Raw genomic sequence first — 26,727 nt, 5'->3', positions numbered from 1 at the left:
CTGTTTGCAAAGGATTTTTTTGTCCTTTTTTTCTCCATGTAAACACTTTTCAGAAAGGAAAAATCACTTATTTTGCAAAGAAAAACTTTTGGGGAATTTATTTGAAAGGATATTAACATTTTTTGCTGCAAGTTTACAGCTGAAGCAGCTGCTTGTGATAACTTTGCAACCTTAATAGTAACTTATTGTTTTGCTTAAATGTAAAAGACAATGGTAGAATTTTGGCTTTGAGAATTCTTATTGAAGTTGCCAGGTGTGTGTGAGGTTTTTTTTTTCTTACTGACTTTTTTGGTGGTGGAGTGTTGTGCACAGTGCTGGGGGAAGGGAGGGGACGGTGCATCTACACCTGGTGCTCACTATGCCGTCTGTGGTGGAGAAGCCTGGTCCTGGATCTGGAATCCTGTCCCGGAGTCGGGCTAAACCGGCGTCTAATGGCAACCAGACGCACGCTTCGGAGGAGGAGAACAGCGAGGAAGAGCATCCCCGTGGTGAGGATCTCCTTCTTGCATCACTATCATCCTTAGCCACAGCAGCAGCACACTTTAATAGAAGTTTGTGCATTCATATCTGAAAACAGGTGAAATGTATAAGGAGGTTGGAGTCGAATCATGGCAGGGTGGGAGGCTGACCCTTTGGATGGATTGGTTATGATAGAAGGGACTTGCTTGGTGACATCACCATATCACCGTATCCCTGCAAATAATGCTACAGACGTGAGACATCCCCGGGCTGAGCTCAGCAGGTGTTCTGGGCTTGGAGAGAACGAGTTATTCGCTACTGAAAATAGTCTTGTTAATGGATTTGTACTCTGTAGGCAAGGGCTTTTGTAAAAATAAATTACAGATAGCCTAAGAAGTTGAAAAGTTTTAGGGGAAGGAGTGAGGAATTGCAGTAGAAATGGCCGAAGAGTGTAAAACGAGCCGAGTAGCCGCAGATGACCCTGTCTCAGAACAAAGGCCCTCTCCCCTCCCTCCAGGCTGCTCCTGCCATTGTACAGTTTCCAGGAGGGTGAGTGGGAGCCACTGAAAGGCGCCCCCAGGACTCAGGAGGGATTGGTTCCTGGGCTCTGAGCTTTGTTCATTGTGTGTGCAGCTCTGTGCTTGGAGGAGAAATTGTGCCCTGGGCGCTCTCTGGTCGTCTCTTCTGCTGTTGCTCTATTCTGTGCTTACACTGTTTTTGTCTCTCTGGTGTTATTTCTTTCTCCCTGGCTTTCTGTATTGCTGTTGTCTCCTAGGCTTTTTTCACCATCTCTGTCTCCTGGTTGTCTCTTCTTTAGAGCTGCTCTCTCTTTCTGTTACTGTCTCCAGTTTTTTTGTTTCTCTCTCTCTCTACTCTAGTCTGCTGCCTTGAAGTCCACCAGCCACCCTGTCTCTCCTGTGCTTGTTTTCTTGAGTCTCTGTTAACGCCCTCTTGTCAGTATTTCTGTCTGGAGACAGGCTGTACATGATAACTCCCTGATGAGAGCTCAAGGAAGGATAAGGATACATGATTGTAGATGATGGGTGGAGTGGTGAGAGATCCTATGTCCTTGCTGCTTACTCTCTCTTCAGGGGAGAGAGTACCTCCATGATGAGAGCTGAATGAGAAGGCGTGGTGAGGGTCAAGTGTGTTGGAGCCCTGTTGAGTTAGATGAGCTGTAAAGGAGGGATGATGACTCCCTGATTAGTGCTGGATGAAGAGAGGCAGTGTAGGGGGAGGGGATATAGAAACAGCTTTGACTGCTTGGCTCTTGGAAAGGATCAGTTGCTACTGGTGAGCTGGGCTGGGTCAGTCTTAAATAATTCCAGATCTCCACAGTTTCTCAGCAGCCAACACAAGGACAGGGATCTTTGAGAGCAGACACAGGAGCCAAATCTGGGAGTCAGAGGGAGCTACCATCCCAGGCAGACAATTTCTGTGCTCTTAATCATTTCTGTCATCTGAGCCCCCACCCCATGTCAACAGTCCAGAGATGGTGCAGCTAGGTGTTACATTTGTTTTCTTCATGTAAGCACAGTTGGCTCTGTATTGAAGTTAAGGTTCTTGAAGCTGGGCAACCTGGGTTCCATTCCCATCCCTGAGTCTTGCTCTGTGGTAGTGCAAGGTTCCACTTCTAGTCCAGGGTTCTGCTCCTCAAGCTAGAAGCACTGCAGAACCAACTCAGACTTTTCCTCAGGCTGGAAGTGGGCTGGGCAGAGGTTAAGAAATATGGGTCCCATTCTTGGATTGGTGGGGGACCTACAATATTAGCAGACCTGGGCCCTAGCCTCAGTTATATAGGACATATTGGTTGCTTGTTTCCCTAGAATGATTAATTATTGGTAAGGGCAAGAGGAGTCACTTTTAGTGTCTGAGTTGTTACTTCGAGTAGCCATTTGCAAGTTCTCACACGAGGTTGTTGGAAACACTCTTATCTGCTTAAGAGGTTACCATTGCTTTCAGCCTGGATACTGAACTTGGCATACAGTATGTGGACTGGGGAGGGGGCTGGCTGCTGTCTCTCTTGATATACAAACACAAAAAAACTTCTCTTTGTATGAATTGCAAAGTACTTAATACAATACTATATTCCTGTGAAGTGCAAAGAGAATATTAATGAGAAAGGGAAAAAGACCTCTGCCTAAACCTCCACCCAATAAATGTTTTTGACTAGGGTATGGAGGAAATAACATGGGTCTACTTTCTTCATCGGCATAAAAAAACCCTTATCTCTTTTACTCCTTATTGCTAAAAACTTCACAGGAATGACAACTCATGGATCCTCCCAAAAATATAGAAGTGAAAAAATACTTAGCTTAAACTTCTTGATAGTAATAGACACAAACGTGCAGAGTAGGTCCGTCACATGTAAATGTCTCTCTTGATACATCCTGATCATTCTTTTCTCTTTCAGACAGCATGATCCGTGTGGGAGCCGACTATCAGGCCATGATCCCAGAATGTAAGCCAGGTAGCAGGCATATTTTCTCTTCCTAGGAAGAGGTTTTTCTGTTTCAGTTTGAACAAATTTTGCTGTATGGAGGGATCCTTTAAGGCACCTGTCAAGAGCACTTCCATGACAGAAAGATGGAGGCTGCGCAGAGAAGTCTGCATCTGACATCTGATGTCACTAAAGCCCTGCAAGGAGGGGGGAGGAGGATTCACTGGAGGCATGGGGCACTTGGCTTACAAAATGATGCATGTTGTTCATTCTCTTCATTAGTTGAGCTGGGATATTTATTTATGCTTGGGATTTATTAACTGCCTTTATGAAGAGATTCACCCAAGGCGGTGGAAGGTACAGTTTGACATCAAACTTACAATTTTGTTAACAGTATAACAATAGTAAGATGTATAAGTATAAACATAAATATAATGAAAGTGGAAAACAGCAAATTGAAACCTAGTAATAAGACTACCATGAAACAGGATCAAAAATATACACATTTAAAAGCACTGAAATTCAAATAAGAGTCATAATACGATGCAAGCATATGAACAGTAGCCTTGTAAAGATATGCTTTTCCCATCAGGATTATGCATGTTTAATAGTCAATCATCAGGGACAAAAAAACTTGGCACAAGGCTTTCCTGCACCATGTGATTTGGTGAGAAAGCAGAGGCAGAAACACCCACAAATGATTTTTATTCCCTGCACTATGTGAGAGAGAGAGAGAATCAGGGATTGTCTTTATTCCTTACACCATGTGATATAGTGAGAGAGAAGAGGCTGATACACCTGGGGATGGTTTTTATGTCTTGCACCATGTGAAATGGTGAGGCAGAATGTTGTATGATATATATAGTGCAATAGGAGTAATAGAAATGCTTGGGATGGTCTTTATTCTCTGCACCATTGATATAGTGAAGCAGAATAGAGAGAGACCCCTGGGGCATGTTCTGTCTCTGAATTTTCAGGGAAGTGTCCTCTGCTTAGCTGTGACTTCATCAGCTTCAGCATTTGCCTGCTTCATTCTTGTGCTCTGTATTTTTCATTCATAATATAGACAGCCCAGCACGATACAGCAACAAGGAGCTGAAGGGAATGCTGGTTTGGAGTCCCACACACTGTGTGTCTGACACAAAATGTGAGTCTTTTAACATATGCTGTGAATGTGTGCGTGCACACTCTAAATTGATCTATTCCGGATTCTCCTGGCGAGATGGATCTGGCAAATTCTTTGAGAGAGGCAGGACAGATCCATGGTTGGTGCTTTTCTGTTGATGCACTGTTTGTAAGAGGTACCCCCACCCCCTCCTGAGATAGCAGCAGATATGTGATGTGATGGTTGCCAAACCCAGCATAGTTTGGGAGGACGTGCAGCTTTCAGGAGCTGAGCATCTATCTCCCCGTTGCCCATGCCTCGATTCCATGGAGGGGAACTGGGGGTGCACCTTGTGACAAGCTGAGCACCTCTACCTTTCTCTTATGGGGAAGGCAGGGGATGAGACTATTGCTGACTGCTGTGAGCTGGGAAGTGTCTGACTGACAGCTGGCCTCCAGGGACTGATAAAAACAATTACAGAGTCAGAGGTTTCCAGTCACCTATGGGATGATTTATTAAATTGAGAGAGGAGAGGCTGGGCTGGGGTGAAGCAGTAGGAGGCTTGTGGGGCAGGAGGGAGGAGAAAAGGCTGAGCCAAGGAGAAGCAGCAGGAGGCTGGGTTGTGGTGGTGGGGGGGGGGGGGGGGGGTTAGAAAAGTGAGGGAGGGAGGGCAGCAGGAGGGGGGAGGGTGTGGCTAAGAAAAGGCTGAGCCAGCGAGAAACAGCAGGAGGCCAGGTTGGGTGGGGATAGAAAAGGCTGAGCCAGGGAGAAGCAGCATGAGGCCATGGGAGTGGGGATAGAAAGGGAGAAGCAGCAGTGGGGGGAGGTTAGAAAAGGCTGAAGCCTGATGCAGAAAAGCAAGCAGCAGAGCTGCACGCAGATGTCCGAGTGTGTGGCTTCTACCACGAGCATAATACCATGGCATAGAGAAGTAAATGCATACAGGTTTTATGCACGGCAAACCTGGGGTACATGCGGGAGGAGTATGTTGGATGCATGTGCGCGAGGTTTCACTGAAAGCACAGCTTCTTGTGTGAATGTCCAAGCCAAAAACGAAAGTGTCAGCACAATTGGCGTTTGTTTTTTTGCGCCTAAATATGAGCCTTGCACAAATTATTTGCACTTGAAATATTTAAGAGGCTCATATTTAGGTGCAGAAGAACAGGCACTGATCTATGTTCTCACTTGCAGTTTTGTTCGGACACACACACGTTTGTTACTTACCATCTGCCTTTAAAAACTTGCATGGGCTACCCTCCACTTACATAGTAACATAATAAATGACGGTAGATAAAGACCTGAACGGTCCATCCAGTCTGCCCAACAAGATAAACTTATTTTACATGGTATGTGATACTTTATATATATACCAGAGTTTGATTTGTCCTTACCATTCTCAGGGCACAGACCATAGAAGTCTGCCCAGCATTGTTCTTGTACTAAAAGTTCTGACGCTAACGTCTAAGCCCCTTAAATTTACACTCCAGCCCATCCATATCTATTCAGTTACGATCAGGGTGTAGTCTGTAGAAGTCTGCCCAGCACCAGTTTTGCTTCCCAATTACCGGCGTTGCCACTCAATCTCTGCTAAGGGTCTGTGTATCCATTCCTTCTAAACGGGATTCCTTTGTGTTTATCCCACGCATGTTTGCATTACCGTTTTCATCTCCACCACCTCCCGCGGGAGGGTATTCCACGTATCTACCACATTTTCCGTAAAAAAAACATTACTCCTGAGTCTGCCCCCCTTAAACCTCAATTCATGTCCTCTAGTTCTACCACCTTCCCGTCTCTGGAAAAGGTTTGTTTGTGGATTAATACCTTGCGTAACAAGACAAAACCAACACTTTAATGTGAAAGATAGGCAAGAAATTCTCTCAGCAAAACGTTCTACATTACCCTGGACTCTCACAGAAAACTTCTTGCGTTGTGTATGCATCGAAAGTGGCCAGAGTACTCTCTGTATTGCACAGAATACCTTAATTAGCTCATTAGTATATATTTTAATACAACATGCATTATATCTTCCTGCATGAGCTAATACCGACGCACAATTCTTCTGTGCATTGCTCGGTGCATACAATCCATGTTCAGCCAGTGGAGAACCCTGCAGCTAAGCTCATGGTTGCTTTCTGCATGGGCCCCATAAGCAGCAAGAGGCTGGAAGTGGGTGGGAAGAGAAAAGGCTGAGCTGGAGACAAGCAGCAGAAGATTGGGGGAGGGGTGGTGGCAAGGAAAAAAAAAAAAGCTGAGCCAGGGAGAAGAAACAAGAGGCCAGTAGGGAAATGGGAAGGAGAAAAGGTTGAGTCAGGGAAGAGCAACAGGAGGCCAGGAGAGGCTGAATCAGCCTCTGCATAGAGAAAGGGCAGGAACAGAGGCAAAGCCAGGAAAGAGGAGAGGCTGAGTTATAATGAAATGCTAGAGGTCTGAGGAGGACAGGTTGAACCAGAGAAATCCTAAAGGGGAAGGCTGGGAAGGAGAGAGTGAGAGAATATGTGAAGGCTGAGGGAGAAGAAACACCAGGCCAAGAAGAAGAGAGGCCTGGGAGAAGGAACAGGAGGCTGAGAGAGAGAGTGAACAAAAGAGAAGCAGTAAGATGTAGGGAAGGGAGACTGAGCAGGAGACTGGCAATGGAGAGACTAAGCCAGGCAAGAACAAGAGGTTGAGAGCCATCTGTGTCTGAGCAAGTTATTGAAGGTGCCAGATTTGGGATACACATGACTGTGTGTATGTGACTCAGAGAGTCTGCCTTTGTATCAGTGTGCAAGAGTTCGCTTATGTGACACCACATGTGTGTCTATGTGTAGTGCAGTGCTTTTTTTGAGGGGTACTTGGGGGTACTGAGTACCGGCACCTTTTCCATTGTCTGCTAAAATTGACCCATGAACCCCAAGTTTTTAATGAAAAAGCTCAGGCTCTACACACCAATTCAGTTGTCATAGATTCTGTGACTGGTTACAGGGGCCTGGCTGTTATGGGGTGGGTCCCTCAGTGATCACCCCACTCCTGAAGGGTGGCCTAGCATTTGAATACCGGCTCCTTTTTTGCTAGAAAAAACGCACTGTGTAGTTGTATGTGTCCTTGAATCTTTGTAAGCTGTAAGACTTTTAAAAGGATTAGCCAGATATACGGTTTTTTCTTCCAATGAAAGCTGTGTGTATGTGTGAGACTCTCTTCTACATATCTGTGTATTTCTCTATCACAAGGATGTGATTATCTATCTTCTATATCTGTGTAGTGTCTCTGCTTCTCTGTGTCTGTGTGTGAGACTCCGACATACAAACCCAGGGACAAAATGAACGGTTTTCCAGAAAAAAAAAGCCCCAAACTCTTTATTTCAGATTCAAATTTTACATCTGTTCGGCCCTTCTCCTGTCACTCTTATTATGTATGCTGGTTTAACCACTTCTATCTTTAAAGCATCTTCAATTAGTGCAACCCACAGCTGTCTGCCTTCTTCATTTTGCAAAACCTTTTGACCATATCGCTCCCGTGCTGTACCAAGAACATATTCAGTTTAAACTCCTAATCTTTTTTTTTTTTAACATTACTTTTTTATTGAAATAATAGGCATGGAAAAAAACAAATTATCCAACACAAATTTTACAGAATAAACATCGAACCTACCATTTGTAATTAGATTCATAACATTAAGTTGTTTCCAACTATCCATCACCTTAATTTATTCCTACCATAAACCCCATATTATCCCCCTACATCATCCCCAGCCCCTTCCCTGCAAAACTCTTAAGAATGTAGAGTTAAACTGGCAAAGTGTGTCCATAGATCAGAAGCAGGATCTCTTGTCTGTTAATTGTTCCATTTCTCCAACCAGAGATAGTTTCAAAGTCCAGTCAATTTCTGCTTTTTTCCAGTGGCCTGCAATGACACACTTGGTCACCGTCAAGCACATTGTTTTAAAGCGGTGTTGCCACCTCTTACCCCGCCTTTTACCCAGCCCCAATAAACACCATCTCAGATCTAATGGAAAGGGGACACCTGTGTGATCAGCAATTTGAAAAACAATCTTTTCCCAAAGAGATTTTATCTGGTCACAAGACCACCAGATATGTAGGGGTGTTCCAACCTCGGTGCCGCAACGCCAACAGTTAAGGGAGGCTGTGGGGAATATCAGGTGTAATTTCACAGGCTTATAATACCATCTCGTCAAGACCTTATAAGCATTCTCTTTCAAAAGCACACATATTGAAGCTTTCTTAACTTCCAAAAAAAATTGCTTTCCATTCATGCATAGTAAATTCAGCATTGCCCACTGGGTCATGTAGGTATACCTCTGAAAATCTGCACCTCTAATAAATTTATAGAGAATAGAAATGATGCCTCTCATTTTCCCCAGCAATCCCCAAATGTTTTCAAAATGTTCAAAATCATCTGGATCATCCCTCAACCACCCCTGTTGGGCAATGTAGTGTTTAACCTGCAAGTAATAAAAGGCATCTGAATTGGGTATCCCGTATTTATCCCTGAGTTCAGTGAAAGGTCGCATCTCACCCACCTCTAAGAGGTCCCAGAAATGGACCAATCCCTGATCTGCCCATCGGTGAAACACGGGATGCCTAAATCCTGCTGAGAACCCTTGTTCAAAACTAATATGAGTGTATGAAGAAAACCTCTGGGGCCTTCTTAATTTAGATTTAAGAAAACTCCATAGTATTAATAGATGTCGGACAAATAGATTGTCAGAAAGCCTGCTATAGGCCCTGGAGGAGAGAGAGGCCCACAAGGCTGCCCTCACAATATAATCTCGCACATAAGTCTGCTCCATAGTTGCCGCGACCAGTATGCTTTCGTAGCTCCAAGCTGAAACCAATTTCAGCTGAGCTGCCCAATAGTACCAAAGTAAATTAGGCACACCTCTTCCCCCTAATTCAACCGAGCGCCTCATAATTCTTTTGTTCAACCACAGTGCTCGTCCTCCCCAGAGAAATCTCGAGAGGTCCCGCTGAAATCGCACCAACTCTACTCTAGGAACCAGCATTGGTAGGGTCTGGAATAAAAATAATAACCTGGGTAAGATGTTCTTCCATATAGATGCAATCCGGCCCAACCATGATAACCATTTACCCCTCCAATCTGCCAGGTCTTTACGGCGCTGTCTAAACAAGGGGGTGTAATTCAAATCATATAGTTGGGAAACTTCCTGGGATATCCTAATCCCTAGGTATTTAAAACTACCCCTACGAAATGAGAACTCTCGAGCTAGAGACTCTCACTCCTGTTGTATGATAGATATGTCCATAAGCTCTGATTTATCATAATTTATCTTAAATCCTGATACAATGTTAAAATTAATGATAATGTAATACCTGGAGTCCCCACATAAAACAAGATATCGTTGGCAAACAGCGCCAACTTATGTTCTCTATCTCCAACTCTCACCCCTTTAATATCCCCTAGTGACCGGATTCTCTGTGCCACAGGCTCGATAAAGAGGGCAAAAAGTAAAGGAGACAGTGGGCATCCTTGTCTAGTGCCCCTCTCAATGGCGAAAGGTAAGGAATAGCTACCATTGATCTTTAGTCGTGCCACTGGAGCCTGATATAAACAACCCAACCAACCCAAGATTCCCGAGCCTAGCCCCATCCTTTGCAACACTTGCCACATATATGGCCAGTTGACCCTATCGAACACCTTCTCGACATCTGTACTTAAAGATGATATTGGGGTCCCCTTTTGTCAAGCTTCCCACAATATATTTAATGTGCATCGAATGTTATCTGCCACTTGCCTCTGTGCCGCAAAGCCTGATTGATCAGTGTGTATCAACCGAGGTAGTACCCGCCCCAGTCTATCCGCTAAGACTTTAGTCAAGATTTTAACATCTAGATTTAACAGGGAAATTGGGCGGTAGGAGCTACAAAGTGCCGGGTTTCATCCTGGCTTCAAAAGCATGGAAATCCCTGCTTCATGCATACTTGCGGGGAGTGATTGACCTTCAAAACAGGCATTCCCTACTCGCACCAAAAGAGGTCCAACCTCCCCCACAAATATTTTATAAGATTTCCCCGAAAAGCCATCTAGGCCAGGAGCTTTGCCCCCTTTGAGGCCTTTGATGACTGAGACCAGTTCTTCCAATCGAAAAGGGGCCTCTAACTGTGCAAATTCCTCTGCAGTCAATGTAGGCAACTCAAGACCTTGTAAAAAAATCCTGAATCCTCGTGACCTCTATCCCATCCCCTCTACTATATAAAGATTGGTAAAACTGAGTGAATTGGGTCTGAATATCACTATCCTAGTAGTACATTTTATCCCCAGGCCCTTTAAATTTTGTAATTAAATTTAAATGTTGTCTGTGGTGAAGATGGTGTGCAAGCATTCTACCGGATTTATTACCAAATTCAAAGCATTTTTGTTGAACTATTTTCCTAATATATTCTACCCTTTCCACTAGTAACTTATTAAGTTCCATGTGACATTGTCTCAACTGCAGGAAAACCGGATCAGAGCCTCCCTCTTGGTGCAGACCTTCCAGATAAACCAAATGCGACCTGAGCTCCAATTCTTTTGTCTCACGTTCATGTTTCTTGCGGGCCCCCCATTTAATTAAATGCCCCCGAATAACTGCCTTGAAAGCATCCCAAACGATCCCTTCAGAGTTCTCCCCCGTATCATTGGTCACAAGATAATCTCGAATAACTTCTTTAAGCTCATTGCACACCTTTTTATCACCTAGAGACTCTCATTCAGTCTCCAAAACAATTGTCGTCTCTCTGCCTCCAGGCCTCCTAATATCATTTCCACAGGTGCATGATCTGAAATAGAAATAGCATCTATCATAGAATCAGAGACTTGACCCCATAACTGTCGACTTCACCACAAAGTATCTATCCTAGTATATGTGGATTGTGCATGTGAATAAAAAGAATAAGACCTCTGGCCTGGGTGTTGCAAACGCTAGACATCTACAAGATCCAAGCCAGTCATTAGTAGCTTCAACTGCTTGCGATGTGCTAAGCTGGATCCACTGCCTCCCCTTGAATGATCCAGATCAGTAAGGGAAAGGTTAACATTTCCCCTTAATATGATCCCTCCCTATGTAAACTGGAGTAAGGCTTCACAAATGGTTCCCAAGAATCCCCCCTGACCCGAATTAGGTGCATAAAGATTTACTAAAGTGACTTGTCTGCCCAAAAAGAAGGCCCCGTATTGCCATACATCTGCCTTGTTCATCTCTATATACAGCCTCTTTAACAAAAGGAACTCATTACGAATATATATATAACCAGCCCACCCACCTTTCGCCCCCCTTGAATCTGAATGCGCCATGTACTCGCTATATGCTCTATGGCTAAGCAAATGTGTATCCTGTTTCCGAATATGCGTTTCTTGCAACAAAACAACATCCCAATGAAGATGCTGTAACTCCCTATGAATTAAACTACGTTTACCAGGTGAATTTAACCCGTTAACATTCCATGACCCAATTTTCAACCGTTTTTGTCCCAACCCCCCCCCCACCCCTCTCTTCCTCCCCCTCCTCCTGACTGATCAGCAATATCACTGGCCAGCTCGGACCCTGAGGAAGTCCACCACCACCAGAGCGGACCCTCCATGCAATTACCTCCCTGTCTCCCTTATAACATGCGCTCTTCTCCATTCATCCTATCCTCCCTTCCCCATACCACCTCAAGTCATGCCCCCATTCACTCCATAATACCAACACTTTCTTCTAATGCGTCTCCAGCACTCTCCCATAACACTTAAATTCCAACAGTATTCCCCCTCCCACTCATATCCAACCTTTACAAGTCTTTTAGCAAATAAGCTGAATCTCCTGAATAGTCCAAAATCCTGGACCAGTGCTCTGGGCCTGCCCCTTAGAGCCACGGCTAGGGCGCGGTTTTTGCCAGGTCAATTTCTTCACCAAATGCTCCCGCAGAGGTGAAGCCCCCATGGGGATTCTAGCCAGGAGATCCTTAAATCCAAGTTCTACAAGGGCCTTCCAAGCCTCCGCCACATTGTGGGCCCGTCTTGACTGACCAGCCACTGTAATCTGTAATCCATTCGGGTATAGCCAACGATAGCGGTAACTGGATTGTTGCAAGTATTTGGTAAGGTCTCTAAACTCCTTTTGCCTTTGAAGTGTTGCCCTGGCCAGGTCTTGAAAAACTGTAATTTTACAGTTTTCCCATGGAATTTCCCCCATGGCTCGTGCCCGTCTCCAGACGTCTTCCTTAACCACATAATCATGGAAACAGACAACAATACCTCTGGGAAGAGAATTCTGCTGGGGACTCAGACTCCTATGGACCCGGTTAAACTTGAGAATAGGTGGGGATTCTGTCGAGTGTTCCCCTGCAGTTGTCAACAAGATCATGGTGCATATCTCCCAAATAATATGCTCACAGTTTTTATTTTGTTCACCTTCTGGAATGCCCATGAAGCGTAAGTTACTTCACCTAGATTGGTTTTCCAGATCTTCAATCGCTAATTTCAGGGATTCGCGCTACTGTTGAGCTCCTCATGAACTGCCTGCATTTCTCCTTCGAGAGACTCAATTTTTTCCTCGGCCTGCTCCATGCAGTGCCCAACCTCGTGCATCTCTTTACGGATATCCTCTACCGCTGCTTGAATCGTTTTTCTCACCTTGGACACCTCTGCTTTTAACACTTTAAACCATCTGGCCACATCTTGTTTTGTTAGCTCTCCATCGCTCTCTGTGAACTCAGCTGGATCCTCTGCATCTGACCCCAAGTCTGCGGCCGCCATGTTGGTACGGAGCTTCACTGGCGTCCAGCCGGAGCCCAGTGTGCAATCCTAAAGGGTTGTTGAAAATGTATATTTTTCCAGTCTCTTTCGGGCTGACATCACCCTAAGTATTTGCAGCGTCAGATCGGAGGAGATAGGGCACAGGAGATCAGATACACAGGCAATTTATTAGCCGCTCCAGCGGAGCTAAATTCTCAAGCGTCCATCTTCTAGCGATGACGTCACTTCCTCCCTTAAACTCCTAATCTTAGTGTTCAAATCCCGCCTTCCAACTGCCCCAGATTACCTTTTCCGCCTCCTCATCCCCTATACACCTGTTTGCTCACTCCGTTCCACAAATGCTGGTCTGCTTCAACTTCCCCCTCCCTCCGTCATCAGTCTTGAATCTACATGTGCATCAGCTCTCGGTTATGTTGGTCCCAGACTATGGAATGCCCTACCCACCCACCTTCGCTCAGAATCCTCCTACACCAAATTCTAGTCCTCTGAAAATTCACCTCTTCTCTCTAGTCTACCCTGCTCACTCTTAGCTTCACTTTGCCTAGTAGTAAATTTAAAACAAATCGGAGAAAATGTTTCTTCACTCAGCGTGCAATTAAACTCTGAAATTTGTTGCCAGAGAATGTGGTAAAGGTGGTTAGCTTAGCGGGGTTTAAAAAAGGTTTGAACGGCTTCCTAAAGGAGAAGTTCACAGACCATTATTAAAATTGACTTGGGGAAACTCCTTATTTTTGGGATAAGCAGCACAAAATATTTTGTACTTTTTTGGGATCTTGCCAAGTATTTGTGATCTGGATTGGCCACTGTTGGAAACAGGATGCTGGACTTGCTGGACCTTTGGTCTGTCCCAGTATGGCAATATTTATTTATTTATTTTATTTATTGTTCACTTATATCCCACATTTTCCCACTCATGCAGGCACAATGTGGCTTACAAACATTAAATAAAATACAGAATAGGAAAACTTATTCCTAGCAAAAAAGTGTGAACATTTTAAGAACAAAGGATCAATGTATTAAGCTGAAGGAAGGGAAAATACTTTATCACTGAGAGAACGGTGGACACCTGGAATAAATGTCTAGCAGAAGTTATAAGAACCAAAACTATCATAATCTAAGTATCCATTGGATAGATACATTTATAGCATCTGTGACATCACAATAGGCAGGTACAAAAGAGCAGATTAAAAGGCTGAAGTGATCCTTTTTTGCCATATCTGTTTCTGTGTAACACTAACTTGATACCTATGGAGCAAATGCATCAGACCCTAATAACACGAACTTCCAGACCTCAAACAACATCTCAACCTATGAAAAAGCAGCCCTTCAAATATACTGGCCCTAGCACACCAGTACACTTCCTACTGGGAAAACAGGACAAACCAGACTGATACAAATCCCAGCACAAACAACCCACTAGCAAAATCCTTCAGCTCAGTCACACACAGCACAGACAGATCTTCCCCACAAGTTAGATATGGAAATGTGCAGACAAAAACTAAATTGAAAACCCCCAAGGTGCAGCACAAGAGGATTGGAAACAGAAATGCCTGTCCTGTACAGAGCAAGAATGCACATTTCCAAAAACTGATAGGGCAAATCAGACTTCCCACAAAAGAATGAGCAGGAAAAAGTCTTGCAATCGCAAAGAAAACAGGAGAAACAGCAGCTCGAACAGCAAAATACATTGTATCCTGTCACCAGGCCAGAAACATAACATTACCAAAGATAATGCAGACCAACTCATAGTTGGCTTTTCTGTACTTCTGTCATTTTAATTTTTTGTTTCTATTATAGATTTTTTTTCTCTGTTCTTTTTTGAGAATTTACATGGGGCTTTGCTCACTATCTACTTGTGGCTCTGCAAGCAAACTTTTCAAAGGGAAACTCTTAGTTGAAAATTTGGGTGCCAGCAGTGCTATCGGTCCCTGCGGGTGCAGAGTACACTGTAAATCATGCATAGGGATTTCATAATTAAATCCCCCTTTGTTGCCTGCCTTGACCCTTTGCAGCATGGGTAAAGAAAGGGGAGAACAGTTTCCTAGTTCCCTAGGTGAAATATTGTGAAATTCACTTTCTTTTGGGGTAATTATTAATCTAGCCATGGAGTTGCAGGCCCATGGGTATGTTGTACTTAAAGGCAGGGAGGACAGCAGGTCCAAGGCATTCATACAGATTTTCAAAGCAGGTGCACAGGTATTCCTGGAACATCCATTTGGGACTTAGTGTCCCCCAGCCTCTCTCTACCCTGACTCTATCTTGTTCTGGGTTCAGTGAAGAAAAAAGGGGGTTTATGATTTTCAGCAAGATTTTCCCATGGGTAAACAACTGTTTACATGTGGGTAAAGCTTTGAAAATTTCCCCTTGGGGCAAAATGGCCGGCAAACTTCCAGTGTGGTCTGAAGATTACCATCATTTGAGTAGATAATAGTTTTGTTTTCTTGATAAACTGCCCTTTGGGAACAACCATGAATGCAGTTTACAGTCAATAATGGATGAACAAAGATAAAGAAGGTAGGGTGGGAATTATAGAGAAGCCATGGAAGGTTACTTGAATCGTGCTCAATGCTGCACCTTGTAAGCCTATGGGAAGAGATATAGTTTCTGTCCTGTTTTAAGGGGCACTTATATAGATGTGTAGGATGTCTCAAAAGTAGGGAGCTATGTAATGAAATGAGTTTCTAGTTGTATTTTTGTTGGTGATGTCATAGTTAAGAAGCCAAGTGTGGAGGACTGGCCTAGTGGTTAGGGTGGTGGACTTTGGTCCTGGGGAACTGAGTTAGATTCCCGGCACAGGCAGCTCCTTGTGACTCTGGGCAAGTCACTTAACCCTCCATTGCCTGCCGCATTGAGCCTGCCATGAGTGGGAAAGCGCGGGGTACAAATGTAACAAAAACAAACAAACAAAAAAAGTTGAGATAACCTTATACAGTGCCCAGGTGTACACTGCAAAAGGAGGTACACTAAGTAATTGATTTTTTAGACCCTATGAATATTTTTCATCTTCCAATTTATTATCTGATGTAAACGGGACTGACCTGTTGTTGGATAAATGAAAAGTCAGATAATATGGAAAACAATGGTAACCCCTCAAACAATGCATAAACAAAGGTATAAAGTTCTCTGGTCACAACGGTGCTGTTTTGCAGTAAAAGCAGGGTTCCCGGGTCCGAAACTAATTGTCTCAGGTGCAAAACTTCCCTCTGTGCTACGCCGGAGAATAGAAAGAGAAGCTGCGCGCTTCTTAACGGTGACGTCACTGGGGGGGGGAGGGGTCTGTTGGATATGCCGGATGGATTATCCAACATAGGTTGGATTAGCAAAAGTTGGATAATCGAGACTGTACAGTTGTAAAAATAACTAAATAAATGAATGTATTCTTGCCCAAGGAAAAGTATCTACACAAATGTTTGTCAGCTTTTTCTGTATTTTTTGTTTTTTGAACTCCTCCCACCCCCACATCTAACACTGCCTTATGAAATCTTCCTAAACCTACTACTACTACTACTATTTAACATTTCTAGAGCGCTACAAAGTGTACGCAGCGCTGTACAAACACAGAAGAAAGACAGTCCCTGCTCAAAGAGCTTACAATCTAATAGACAAAAAGTAAAGCATTTAAATTTAAAATATTTAAGCAGTCAAGCACAAGAGAACAGTCACAGAAGGACAGAAGATGTTGAAGGGTGGTCAGTGTGATTAGGTGTAACTCTGGTTGGAGTAGTGGGAGAAGGTGATAGAAGAATAGAAATGGGTGAGGTAAAGTAATGAGTGGGTTGATAGGGAGGTTATATAAGACATGTCACTCTAGGGGTGGGTGGGTAGAGGGGTAGGGTGGGTGGAAGCAGGTAAAAGTACCCTCGGGTAAAAGTACCCACATCAACATGCATGTACACATTGACCCATTGAGAGAGAGAACTGTAATCCAAAGTCCCAGTTTCGTGGATAAAACAGCATGCTACCCACAAATGGATTTATTACCCTCTTTATTTTGGCAGTATGTTTATCCTGTTGTGTCAGTACAGTTTCCTAAAGCTGAATCTCTGTTGCTCTGCATGTGTGTGTCTGGGGCATCTCTAGATACGTCAGATGTTTGGGATTGGGATGCTGTGGTTGAGGTGTGGTGGTGGGGAGGGGAGGGTAAGGGTTCATCCCTTTTCAAAACTGTGGGGTCCTAGGGGGTCAAAGCAGTGGCCTGTGATGAGACCTGTGATCACATAAAGATTAGGAAAAGGTAAAGGTGCCATGAAAACAAGTGCTAATGGCTTGAGTTCTGTACTCCTGTATTCATAAGCTGAATTAAAAAAAAAATCAGCTGTATTCTGGGACACTTTTCTTATCATTGTTATCAGACCACTGTACCCCTGATGCAGGCATTTGCCGAAACATGACTGCATCAGGTTATCCAGTAAATTTCTTTTGTTGCCATATTGTTGTCTGTCTTTTGCTTGGCACCTTTGTGCTTTTCCTGGTTTCTCCAGATCAGGCCTTTGCGTGATCATCCTTGTGCAATTTTTGGCCTGTTTTGAACCCTGTGATATTTTATTTTTGTTACATTTGTACCCCGCACTTTCCCACTCATGGCAGGCTCAATGCGGATTTCATGGGGCAATGGAGGGTTAAGTGACTTGCCCAGAGTCACAAGGAGATGCCTGTGCCTGAAGTGGGAATTGAACTCAGTTCCTCAGTTCCCCAGGACCAAAGTCCACCACCCTAACCACTAGGCCACTCCTCCTGACATGCTAGAGCCATAATTTTAAAGGCACAAGGGCTGACAACTCAGGGGAGGAGAAAGCTCGAGCTGTGACTTTAGTGAGGTTCTTTCAGTATTCATGGCGCTTTTAAATTGAATCGTGGCATGAGCTTGGCAGACCTGTGCCTAGTGATGCCCCTGGAATGTGTGACACTCTCGATTTCTGTGTGTGTGTTTTTTCTCTTTCCTTACTAAGACATTTCCATCCATTCCTTCCATTAAGAAATATGAGATGAAGGATCCATCTAGTGTAATCGGTTTAATTCTATGAGATTCCTAGTTCATCTCTGGCCTTTTCTTTGTTTCTGTGCAATTAGGAATATTCTGTGTGTATCTCAGGCTTTCTTAAATTCCATTACTGTGTTTGCCCTCGCTGCCTTCCATAAAATCCTGTTCCATGCATTCATCGCCCTTTCTATAAAGGCTTGGTGGCAGGGCTGCAATCCTATTTATGCAGTTATCATGGCTGGTTAGGTGCTGAAAATCATCGTTTTAATTTGGGCGCTAACCAGATATTTTCAACGGAACTCTCTGGTTAAACGCCCTCGAATATGACTGGTTATTCCCGGACAAGCAATTTAACCGGCCAGGAGCCATTTCTGGCTGGTTAAAGGGCTTTGAATATCGATAACCACAGTTCCCAGGTTCTAGTCCTGGTCTGGATTGTTTCGGGTCATGTTTTGTTTCTGTAGCTGTTGGTTCTGTTCCACCCCAGAGAATTAGATAAAGATTTTCCTGTTTGTTCTCTGAGTGCACATCCGTTTCTCCAGCATTGCACTGTAGGCAGAGTCTGGCTTCCTGGTTTTTGGGAGTTTCTTGTTCATTTCTTTTTTTTCTGCGTGTTTCCACAGCTAATTTGTGGTCCCTTATTCTGTGTTTGACAAAGGTCTGTCTGTGTTTTGTGTCAGTGATTGAGGTGAGGAATTCTGCTAGCATGTGGTTTCTGTGGCGGAGTCTGTAGCAGTCTCGCTTGTTCTGCTTTTCCCACTGAGTGGGAGATGTGTTGGTATTCTAGGGTTGCTGTACATAAGAACATAATCGTTGCCATACTGGGACAGACCGAAGGTCCATGAAGCCCAGTATCCTGTTTCCAAGAGTGGCCAATCCAGGTCTCAAGTACCTGGCAAGATCCCAAAACAGTACAATACATTTTATGCTGCTTATCCTAGAAATAATATTTGCAGTGTTGCTTTTCATAGGTACTGTATTACTGTTGCTGTTTCAGTCCTGAGAGTTAGTTGCGAGTGTGATTTTTACATTGTTTTATTTATGTTTATTTCTATTTGGTCTTCCACCTAACATTTCCTATATCTAAGCAGTTACAATAACATAAAAATTATGGTTAGTGTAGCGGGCTTTGAGCCCGGCAATCTGGGTTCGATTCCCACTGCAGCTGCTTGTGATCTTGGGCAAGTCACTTAACCCTCCATTGCCCCAGGTACAACAACTTAGATTGTGAGCCCTCTTGGGACAGAGAAGGTGCATATAATATGTACAGCGCTGCTTACGTCTAGTAGCGCTATAGAAATGATTAGTAGTAATTTAACAAAATCAGCAATCTGTTTAAAAGCTTGAGAAAAAACATGATTTTACTGTCTTACAAAATTTCAAATAATGTTGTTCCATTGTCAACTCTAATGCCACAAAGGGTCTGGTAATGGAAGGAGTTTGTGTTCAGGATACCATAACTTATTTATTATTTAGATTTTGCTCACACCTTTTTCAGTAGTAGCTCAAGGTGAGTTACATTCAGATACACTGGATATTTTTCTGTCCCAGGAGGGCTCACAATCTAAGTTTGTACCTGAGGCAATGGAGGGTTAAGTGACTTGCCCCAGTGGTGTAGGAATGGGGGGGGGGGGGGCGGTCCACCCCATGTGCACGCCGCTGGGGGGGGGGGGGGGTGTCGGCTCCGCTGATTCCCTGCTTCATCTGCCCCGGAACAGGTTACTTCCTGTTCCGGGGCAGAGAGAGCAGGGAACCAGCGGAGCCGACGCAGCTCCCAGCGACGCACAGTCGGAGGCAGATCGGCCCTCTCGCCTGTCCCTCGCTTCCCTAATTCAAGTAAGAATATGCTCTGGGGTGGGGGGAGGGTGCACGCCGAAGGGGGGTGCGCTGTGCTGCACCCGGGGGGGGGGGGGGTACGCAGCAGCGACCCGCCCCGGGTGTCAGCTGCCCTCGCTACGGCACTGACTTGCCCAAGATCACAAGGAGCAGCAGTGGGATTTGAACCGGCCACCTCTGGATTGCAAGGCTGGTGCTCTAACCACTAGGCCACTCCATCCATATGAATATTCGTTTTGTGGTATGGTGTATAGGAAGGGAAAAGTCCTGGTTCTGCTCTACACTGAGTCTTTGTTGCAGAACTGTAGGTGCAGGGTTTCATTTGGTATATCTTTAGGTTCATGATAGACCCCAAGACTTCACTGTCTTATGGGGATTGGTTGAATGTTACAATTTAAGGGCCTCGTTTATCAAGCCTGGCTAGCGGCTCCATTCACTTTGAATGGGTTCTGTTGGCATTGCCATTCGTGAACCGCTAGCGTGGCCTGATAAAGGAGGCCATTAGTTATTTTCATAGTAGTTTTACAGGAGAATTTTAAGTGGCCAAAGATTTCTTTATTGCCTACAGAGATGGTCAAGTTGCCACTCCTTTAGGGGCATATTGATGGCTTTGAAAGGACTCTGCTGCCGAACGTCAGAGAATGCTGGTATCCCTGCTTGCTCAGGCACCACTGTTTGCATAGTTAAGGATGTGTTGTACATCTTGATTTATTTATATAAAATTTGGATTTTTCTTGGGGATTTTAGCTTTTTCTGGAAAATCATAGTTTCAGATTCACCTGTACGTGCTCTGGTTTGGCACCTTCTTTGGATAGGGGGTAACGTGACCTCCAGTAGGCATTGGATCTCTGAGTTATTTGGTTTCGGGCCTAGAGCTGAGGATCTCTCCAGTGGTGGATACTGTGGGACTGAGACTGCAACCTTGCCGCACACTTGAAGCTATCTGTATGGTGCTCTGTCTTACCTTGCAGCTGATGGATGAATATGTAGAATCAATTATATCAGAGGCATTCTCTTGATTCCAGTTTGCAGTAATTTAAGGTTGCCAGATATACATGAGAGCTTTTCTTTCAAGTCAATAAAACATACTGACATTCTCCCCAGTGGGGTGCCTTTCTACACCATGTTAATCAGAGTCTTGGGGGAGTAAATTCAGTTGGAACCTAATCTTAACTTCTGCAGGTTTTTGTTGCTCTTCCTTGCTCTCTTTCCTTTGCATATTTCTCCCCTTCTTGTTTCTGACCCCTGCATCCCACGCTTTTTCTCCTATCTTTGTCCTTATCACCCCACCCCTCCCGATCTGTATAGACACCATTCTCTGATCCTGACTTCTTGTTCTGTGTTTCTCTCTAGTAGATGAATACATATCAATGGCAAAGGAGAAGCATGGATACAATATTGAGCAGGTAGGTCAGAGCAGGACCGGGGCTGGACTAAATGGTGTTTTGGGGAGGAGGGCTTCTTTCTTTGATACTATGGTTCAGGAGGGGTTCCCCTCTGATGCAGTCCTTACAATGACTCTTAGACAGAAGCATGTAAACTCCCATCCCTCTAGCTCTGTGACTGTCCATATGTTATTCAGATAGCCAGAGAAAGCACTAAGAGCCTTCAAAATCAGGATAAAGTCTCTTTAATCTCATAACTTGGACAACAATCTTCCAAAGTTGACCCGACGTGGGCCGTGTTTTGGTGCACAGCGCCTGCATCACGGGTCGTAGAAGTTGTAATGAAGCTTTCCTCTCTAATACCTGTGCAAAGGAGCAAGTCTCGCTACTGCATTTTTAGACTTTAAAACTTCTATGACCCCTGACGCAGGCACTGTGTTGGGTCAACTTTGGAAGATTGTTCAAGTTATGAGATTAAAGAGACTGTCCTGATTTTGAAGGTTCTTAGTGCTTTCTTTGGTTATTTGGACTTTGTTGTGTACTTTGAACCCTCTCTGTGTTGTGCATATGTTATTCAGAACCAGAGGATGGGAGAGAAGTAGCCTTGCATTGATTTTTCTGGTATATCATCACCTACTTCTCCCTACCCATTCTGCAGGCTCTGGGGATGCTTCTGTGGCACAAGCATGATGTGGAAAAGTCACTGGCCGACCTCGCCAACTTCACTCCCTTCCCAGATGAGTGGACAGTGGAAGATAAAGTGCTGTTTGAACAGGCCTTCAGTTTCCATGGGAAGTGCTTCCAGAGGATCCAGCAAATGGTAACAGCACCTCCAGCCCGTGGGCAAGAAATGGGTCTTAGCATAGCTGTGGTGGGTGTCAGTACTGGAATATCAGGGGCTATTGCAGGGCAGGAGTCAAGTGTATTGATCGGAAACATTCTGGGCTTCCCTCACAGCTACCCGACAAACTTATCCCCAGTCTGGTAAAGCATTACTACTCTTGGAAAAAGACACGGATGCGTACGAGTGTAATGGACCGGCAGGCACGAAAACTCATTGCAAAGAAAGAAAAGGAAGACAGGTGGGTGTCTCAAGCAGTGGGGTTGGGGGGTGGGGGGCGCATCTCTCTGTTTACTTCTGTGTAGATGGCACAATAGTGCCATCTAGTGGTGAAATGGCAGAATTGCTGCAGGATTGTCCCTATATAGCACTGGTATTAAGAAAAGATTGTTATGTAACACAAGCAACAGGAAAATCAAACCTTTAAGACCACCACCATATTTGTGTTCTGATTTTATATTTTATTCATGTTAGGCTCCTCCTGCTGAGCATCCCACTCTTATGAATTGTAATAAATCAGAGCCAAGGAAGAAGTGAAAAGTGATTATGGGGTGCTGATCAGCAGAGCCTCCTGCAGGCATTGCAGTGCAATATGAAGAGCAGGAATGCAGCAAAGAGAAGTGAAGAGAGGGTATTCAGAACTTACTACAGGTGTTGCACTGATAAATGTAAACCGGGGATATAGCACAGATCCTCATCAGAATTCCATACAGGTATCACACTGATAGATGTAAACCAAAGTTGCTTACCTAGAATGAGTATTTTGTGAAGATAGCAGTTAACCAGTCATACAGATGATTGATGCTATCTGAGGGCACAATATGGAACAGCTTTTCCGTGAAGACCTGAAGACTCCTTTGGGCATATGCTGTAGTTGTGGCATCCCCCAGTTTTGTAATTGTGCTAGTGAATGCAGTTCAAGAAAGGGAAGAAAGCTGCATATGTGTGATTGGTGAACTGTTGTCTTAAAAGAACACTTGTTTCATGTAAGCAACTTTTGTTTCTCTAATGGCAAGCGGTTCCTCTTGTCTACACAGATGGTATATATAGGCTGTCTTAAAGCAACCGTTAGAAAAAGTGCTTGGTGATCATTCAGAGGGACCAGAGTTGGATTCCTAATGAGGCCTCCACGCCCTGATTCAGCCAGAATTGCTCTTGAGATAACATTCACAGCCCCTGCAGAAAAGAATTGTCATTGTTGCATTGTGGCAGCACCCAGTGATTGAACAAAAAAAGGCCTAGTGCATAATTCCCAGGCAAGGACTGTCAACTTCCATGACTGAACTAAAGTTGGGAGGGGGAGGGCCCTCAGGCTCCTGCACGAAGGCCAGCTTACCTGAAGCTTGATAAAAAAAAAGACCCCTTAGATTGTAAGCCATCTGGGACAGGAAAACACCATCTGTACTTTATTGTAACTCTCCCTGAACTACTACCGAAAAAACATGAGCTAAATCCAAAATTTCAGAATAACCTATTTGGGAGGGAAGTTATCAAGGTGGGTTATTTTACCACATACTATTGTAGTACAGGGTCTATTGAATACAATGGGACCCTGTGCTAAAATAGCACAACTTGTGGCAAAACAACTGATCTTAATGGTAGCCCATGTTAATAACTTCTCCCCTTGGAGTGAGCAAAATGCTAAACCCATCCACACCATTCGCATTGCCTGGCTTTAGTCACATAATTGTTTCAAGAATTTCTAATATGCAAATCAGAAAATCAAAGCAGCAATAGTGCAGACCTGCGCAGAATGTCTGTACTCAAAATTTATTCACCACAAGCAATATAAGAACATTAAAACTCTAATATTGCTTGTGGTGATCAAATTTTGAATATAGACATTCTGCGCTGGTCTGCTCTATTGCTGCTGTTCTGGATTTTGCAGATTTGTCTGCCTGTCAGTGGCATAGCCAGACCCAGTATTTTGGATGGGCCCAGAGTTAACTTAGATGAGCCGTTCCATGCCACCCCTTGCCATGCTCCCTTCCCCCCCCTCGGAAATAATAAATAAATTATAGATGGGTTTTTTTCACCTACCCCACATCAACATCTCTACTGCAGCATCTGCCCGCCTGTCGCTGAACCCCATCCCTCTCTGGTGTACATTACAGGCATCCCTGGCGCCTGAAGTGATTCATTATTGCTGCCTGTGCTGGTCCCGACAGGCTTCCATTGGTCGGGTCCCATCCTCACAGATGTCATTTACTGTTTCCTGTCTTGCGGGGGCCGACGCAGGCAGCAATAATGAATCGCTGCAGGCGCTGGGAACGCCTGTAAGGTTCACTGGGAGGGATAGGGTTCAGCGACAGGCAGGCAGATGACGGGATGCCGTGAGAAAGAGAGATGTTGATGTGGGGTGCCGCCACTGGGTGAGTCTGAACCAAGAATGGGTGGACTGGACCTGTGTGTTTTCTTGGACCGTCAAAGCTTGTACTAACATCAACCTGAGAGAGGGCTATCTCTCTTTAAAAAGAGAGGAACTTAATGTGCTCTATTTCTCCTTGAGATTTATATCAAGAAGATGTTTTTGAATGTTTTAGCCATATCGAACAAAGTTAATGGTTTGGTTCTCAGCTTTTTAAATAATGTTGGCAGCTTGGCATCCCTAGTTATCACACTAGAATACCCTCAGGCTTATTTCCCCTGTCCAAAAATGATCTTTTATTTACTTTCATTAGTTTTATCAACTTTCTCAAACTTGAGAGCATTCAGCCAACTGTCATTGCTGTGACTCTTCATGCCTTATATTTAGAAATTTTTAATTTTCCTTTCCGATAGGTGAAATTTAGCATCTCTTCCTTTCTTTTTGTGTGACGTAATAGATATGAGATGACCAATTATGTTACATACAAGGTTGTAACATTCATTTCAGGTACCTGATTAAACAGGTGTGTCATTTATTTAAACTGTCTTTTTAGGAGTCTTGCCAAAGAGTTTCCTTAACCATCTGTTAGCTGTATTCTGAATTATCCTCCTAAGAAAATAATAGAGAAACAAGGGGGATCAGAAGTTGTTGAACCCCTGTCACATCTCAAAGCCTCAAAAATTATAAAATCATCCTCCAGACATCGATAAACCTCAGTTGATTCTTGTTTCTTTTAATGAGCGTACTTTGTCCCTTTTCACAAGCATGTTGTAGAGATGGCCAGGGACTGTGTATTTTTTTTTTAATACATGTGTTGTGACTTAATATAACGTGTTACCTTTTATTTCTAACATGTATAGGCAAACAAAAGTAAAATTTATGGGGGAATAAACAGGACAATGATTCATAGAGAGGATGTGGTAGCTTGGAGAAATGGCGGAACCTGCTGTTTTAAGCATTTGAACTGGTGCTGTCTCAGATCTTGTTGGAAACTATTTCCACTTCCTTGCAGCGATGGGGAGACGATCGAGGGGCCCCGAGGCAGCGACGGGGAGAACGAGGCAACGGATGTGAAGAAAGAGGTGAGGATTTAAACCTCCTCAATGTGGGAAAATGGATAAAAACAAATGTTAAGCTAGGACAAAGTAAAGATGAGGGTGAAAGGGTGCTGTGTCTCCAGAATGGATTAATCACCATTGGTAGGGGCCCTTTTACTAAAGCTGAATGCACGCTAGCAGAATTGGCGTGTGCTAAATGCTAAGAAGCCTGTTTTATACCTATAGATGTCTTAGCATGTAGCATGCACTGGGCTTCTTTTACAGAGCTGAGCTAGCGATTGCCGTGCGGCAAATGAGAGGAAGCCCATAGGAATTGAGTGGGTTCTCATTTGCCTCACGAAGAATTGATAGTGTAGCTTTGTAAAAGAGTCCCACTAAGCGTTAGTGAAAGGGCCCTTTATAGTTTATTTAACTATAATCTTAGGGACCCTTTTACAAAATGGCGATAAGCCCAATGTGGGTTAACCTTGAACTACCAGTGGCCCAACATGGCCGCCGGCGGTAGTTCAACCTTGCGTGTGCGCCGGAAAAAAAAGCATGGCGCTAACTTAGCAGTAATCCTAGCATGTGCTGTTGGGTTACCGCGGGAGCCCTTACCTCCACCTGAATGGGTGGCAGTAAGTGCTTCCCCCCCTCAAATGGTCACGTGGTAAGCGTAATCTTACCGCATGGCCATTTTTAATTTTCTTTTTTTTTTAAGGGACTTTTTACCCGCTCTGGTAAAAAGGGCCCTGGTGAGTGGGAAAAATGGCCCTGCCACTACCGCAAGTCTCTTTTTTCCTGCAACGTGGTAAAAGGACCCCTTAATGCAAGAACACAGTGGTGAACAATACAAAGCAGTATTATTGAAATAGGAAAAAAAATGGTGGTGTTGCCTAGATGGCTGTAAATTCTTCAGACATTGCCACTGCGCTTATTACAGAAAAGACTTACTGTGGTTTTATCAACTGGCTCAGGGCTTCTGTTGGGCTAAAAAGAAACCAAAGTTGCGTTATCAATATTTGCTGGGGGAACTGGGCACAAGGAGGGATGGGCCTGCCTAATTTGAGGATGTATAATATTGCTTGCTTGTTGCAACATGTCCAGGATTGGCTTTTCTCCCAAAGCTGTTTTACTCCTTTGGAGTTTCAGATGGCCTATTTTGCCCCTTATGACTTTCTCTATTGCATGTCGATTGGTCTTTGATTCCTAGAGACTTGAGAAATAGTGTGCTCTTAGGCCCGTTAAGAGAGGCGTGGCATATACTAGTGAGAAGCCTGGGAGAGGGAGGGAATAAAAGTTGGATTTGGTTTTCGAAATGTTATGCTTTCTGAAAATGTATTGCATCTTGATTGTGTTTGGATTTCTCAATAAAAAAAAGATTTCACATAAAATGGGAAAAAAAGCGCCAAAAACTTGACAGAATAAAAATACTAAAATAAAAAAGTTGCTAGAGAAATTTATTAAAATTCAATGAAGCATAAAATAAAATAAGTTACCCTAGAGCAGTCATCCACAATCCCCCAGGGAGGATTGTCCCCAAAT

General features: G+C 44.0%; 1 protein-coding gene across 1 annotated transcript in view; it reads left to right on the top strand.

Annotated features, from left to right (window-relative positions):
* The first annotated feature begins 358 nt into the window (after positions 1–358).
* RCOR2 (REST corepressor 2) overlaps positions 359–26,727 on the top strand; it is a 39,675-nt gene continuing 13,306 nt past the window's right edge. Inside the window, exons 1-7 of the mRNA XM_030218923.1 lie at positions 359–488; positions 2,873–2,929; positions 3,966–4,046; positions 20,905–20,957; positions 21,595–21,756; positions 21,894–22,018; positions 25,158–25,227. Coding sequence (XP_030074783.1) covers positions 359–488; positions 2,873–2,929; positions 3,966–4,046; positions 20,905–20,957; positions 21,595–21,756; positions 21,894–22,018; positions 25,158–25,227 — 678 coding nt within the window. The remainder of the gene's footprint in view (positions 489–2,872; positions 2,930–3,965; positions 4,047–20,904; positions 20,958–21,594; positions 21,757–21,893; positions 22,019–25,157; positions 25,228–26,727) is intronic.

This window comes from Microcaecilia unicolor, chromosome 11, assembly GCF_901765095.1.
Source record: "Microcaecilia unicolor chromosome 11, aMicUni1.1, whole genome shotgun sequence".
In the NCBI taxonomy this organism is placed as follows: domain Eukaryota; kingdom Metazoa; phylum Chordata; class Amphibia; order Gymnophiona; family Siphonopidae; genus Microcaecilia; species Microcaecilia unicolor.
Note: the sequence above shows the minus strand (reverse complement) of the source record. Positions and strands in the feature narration are given on the sequence as shown.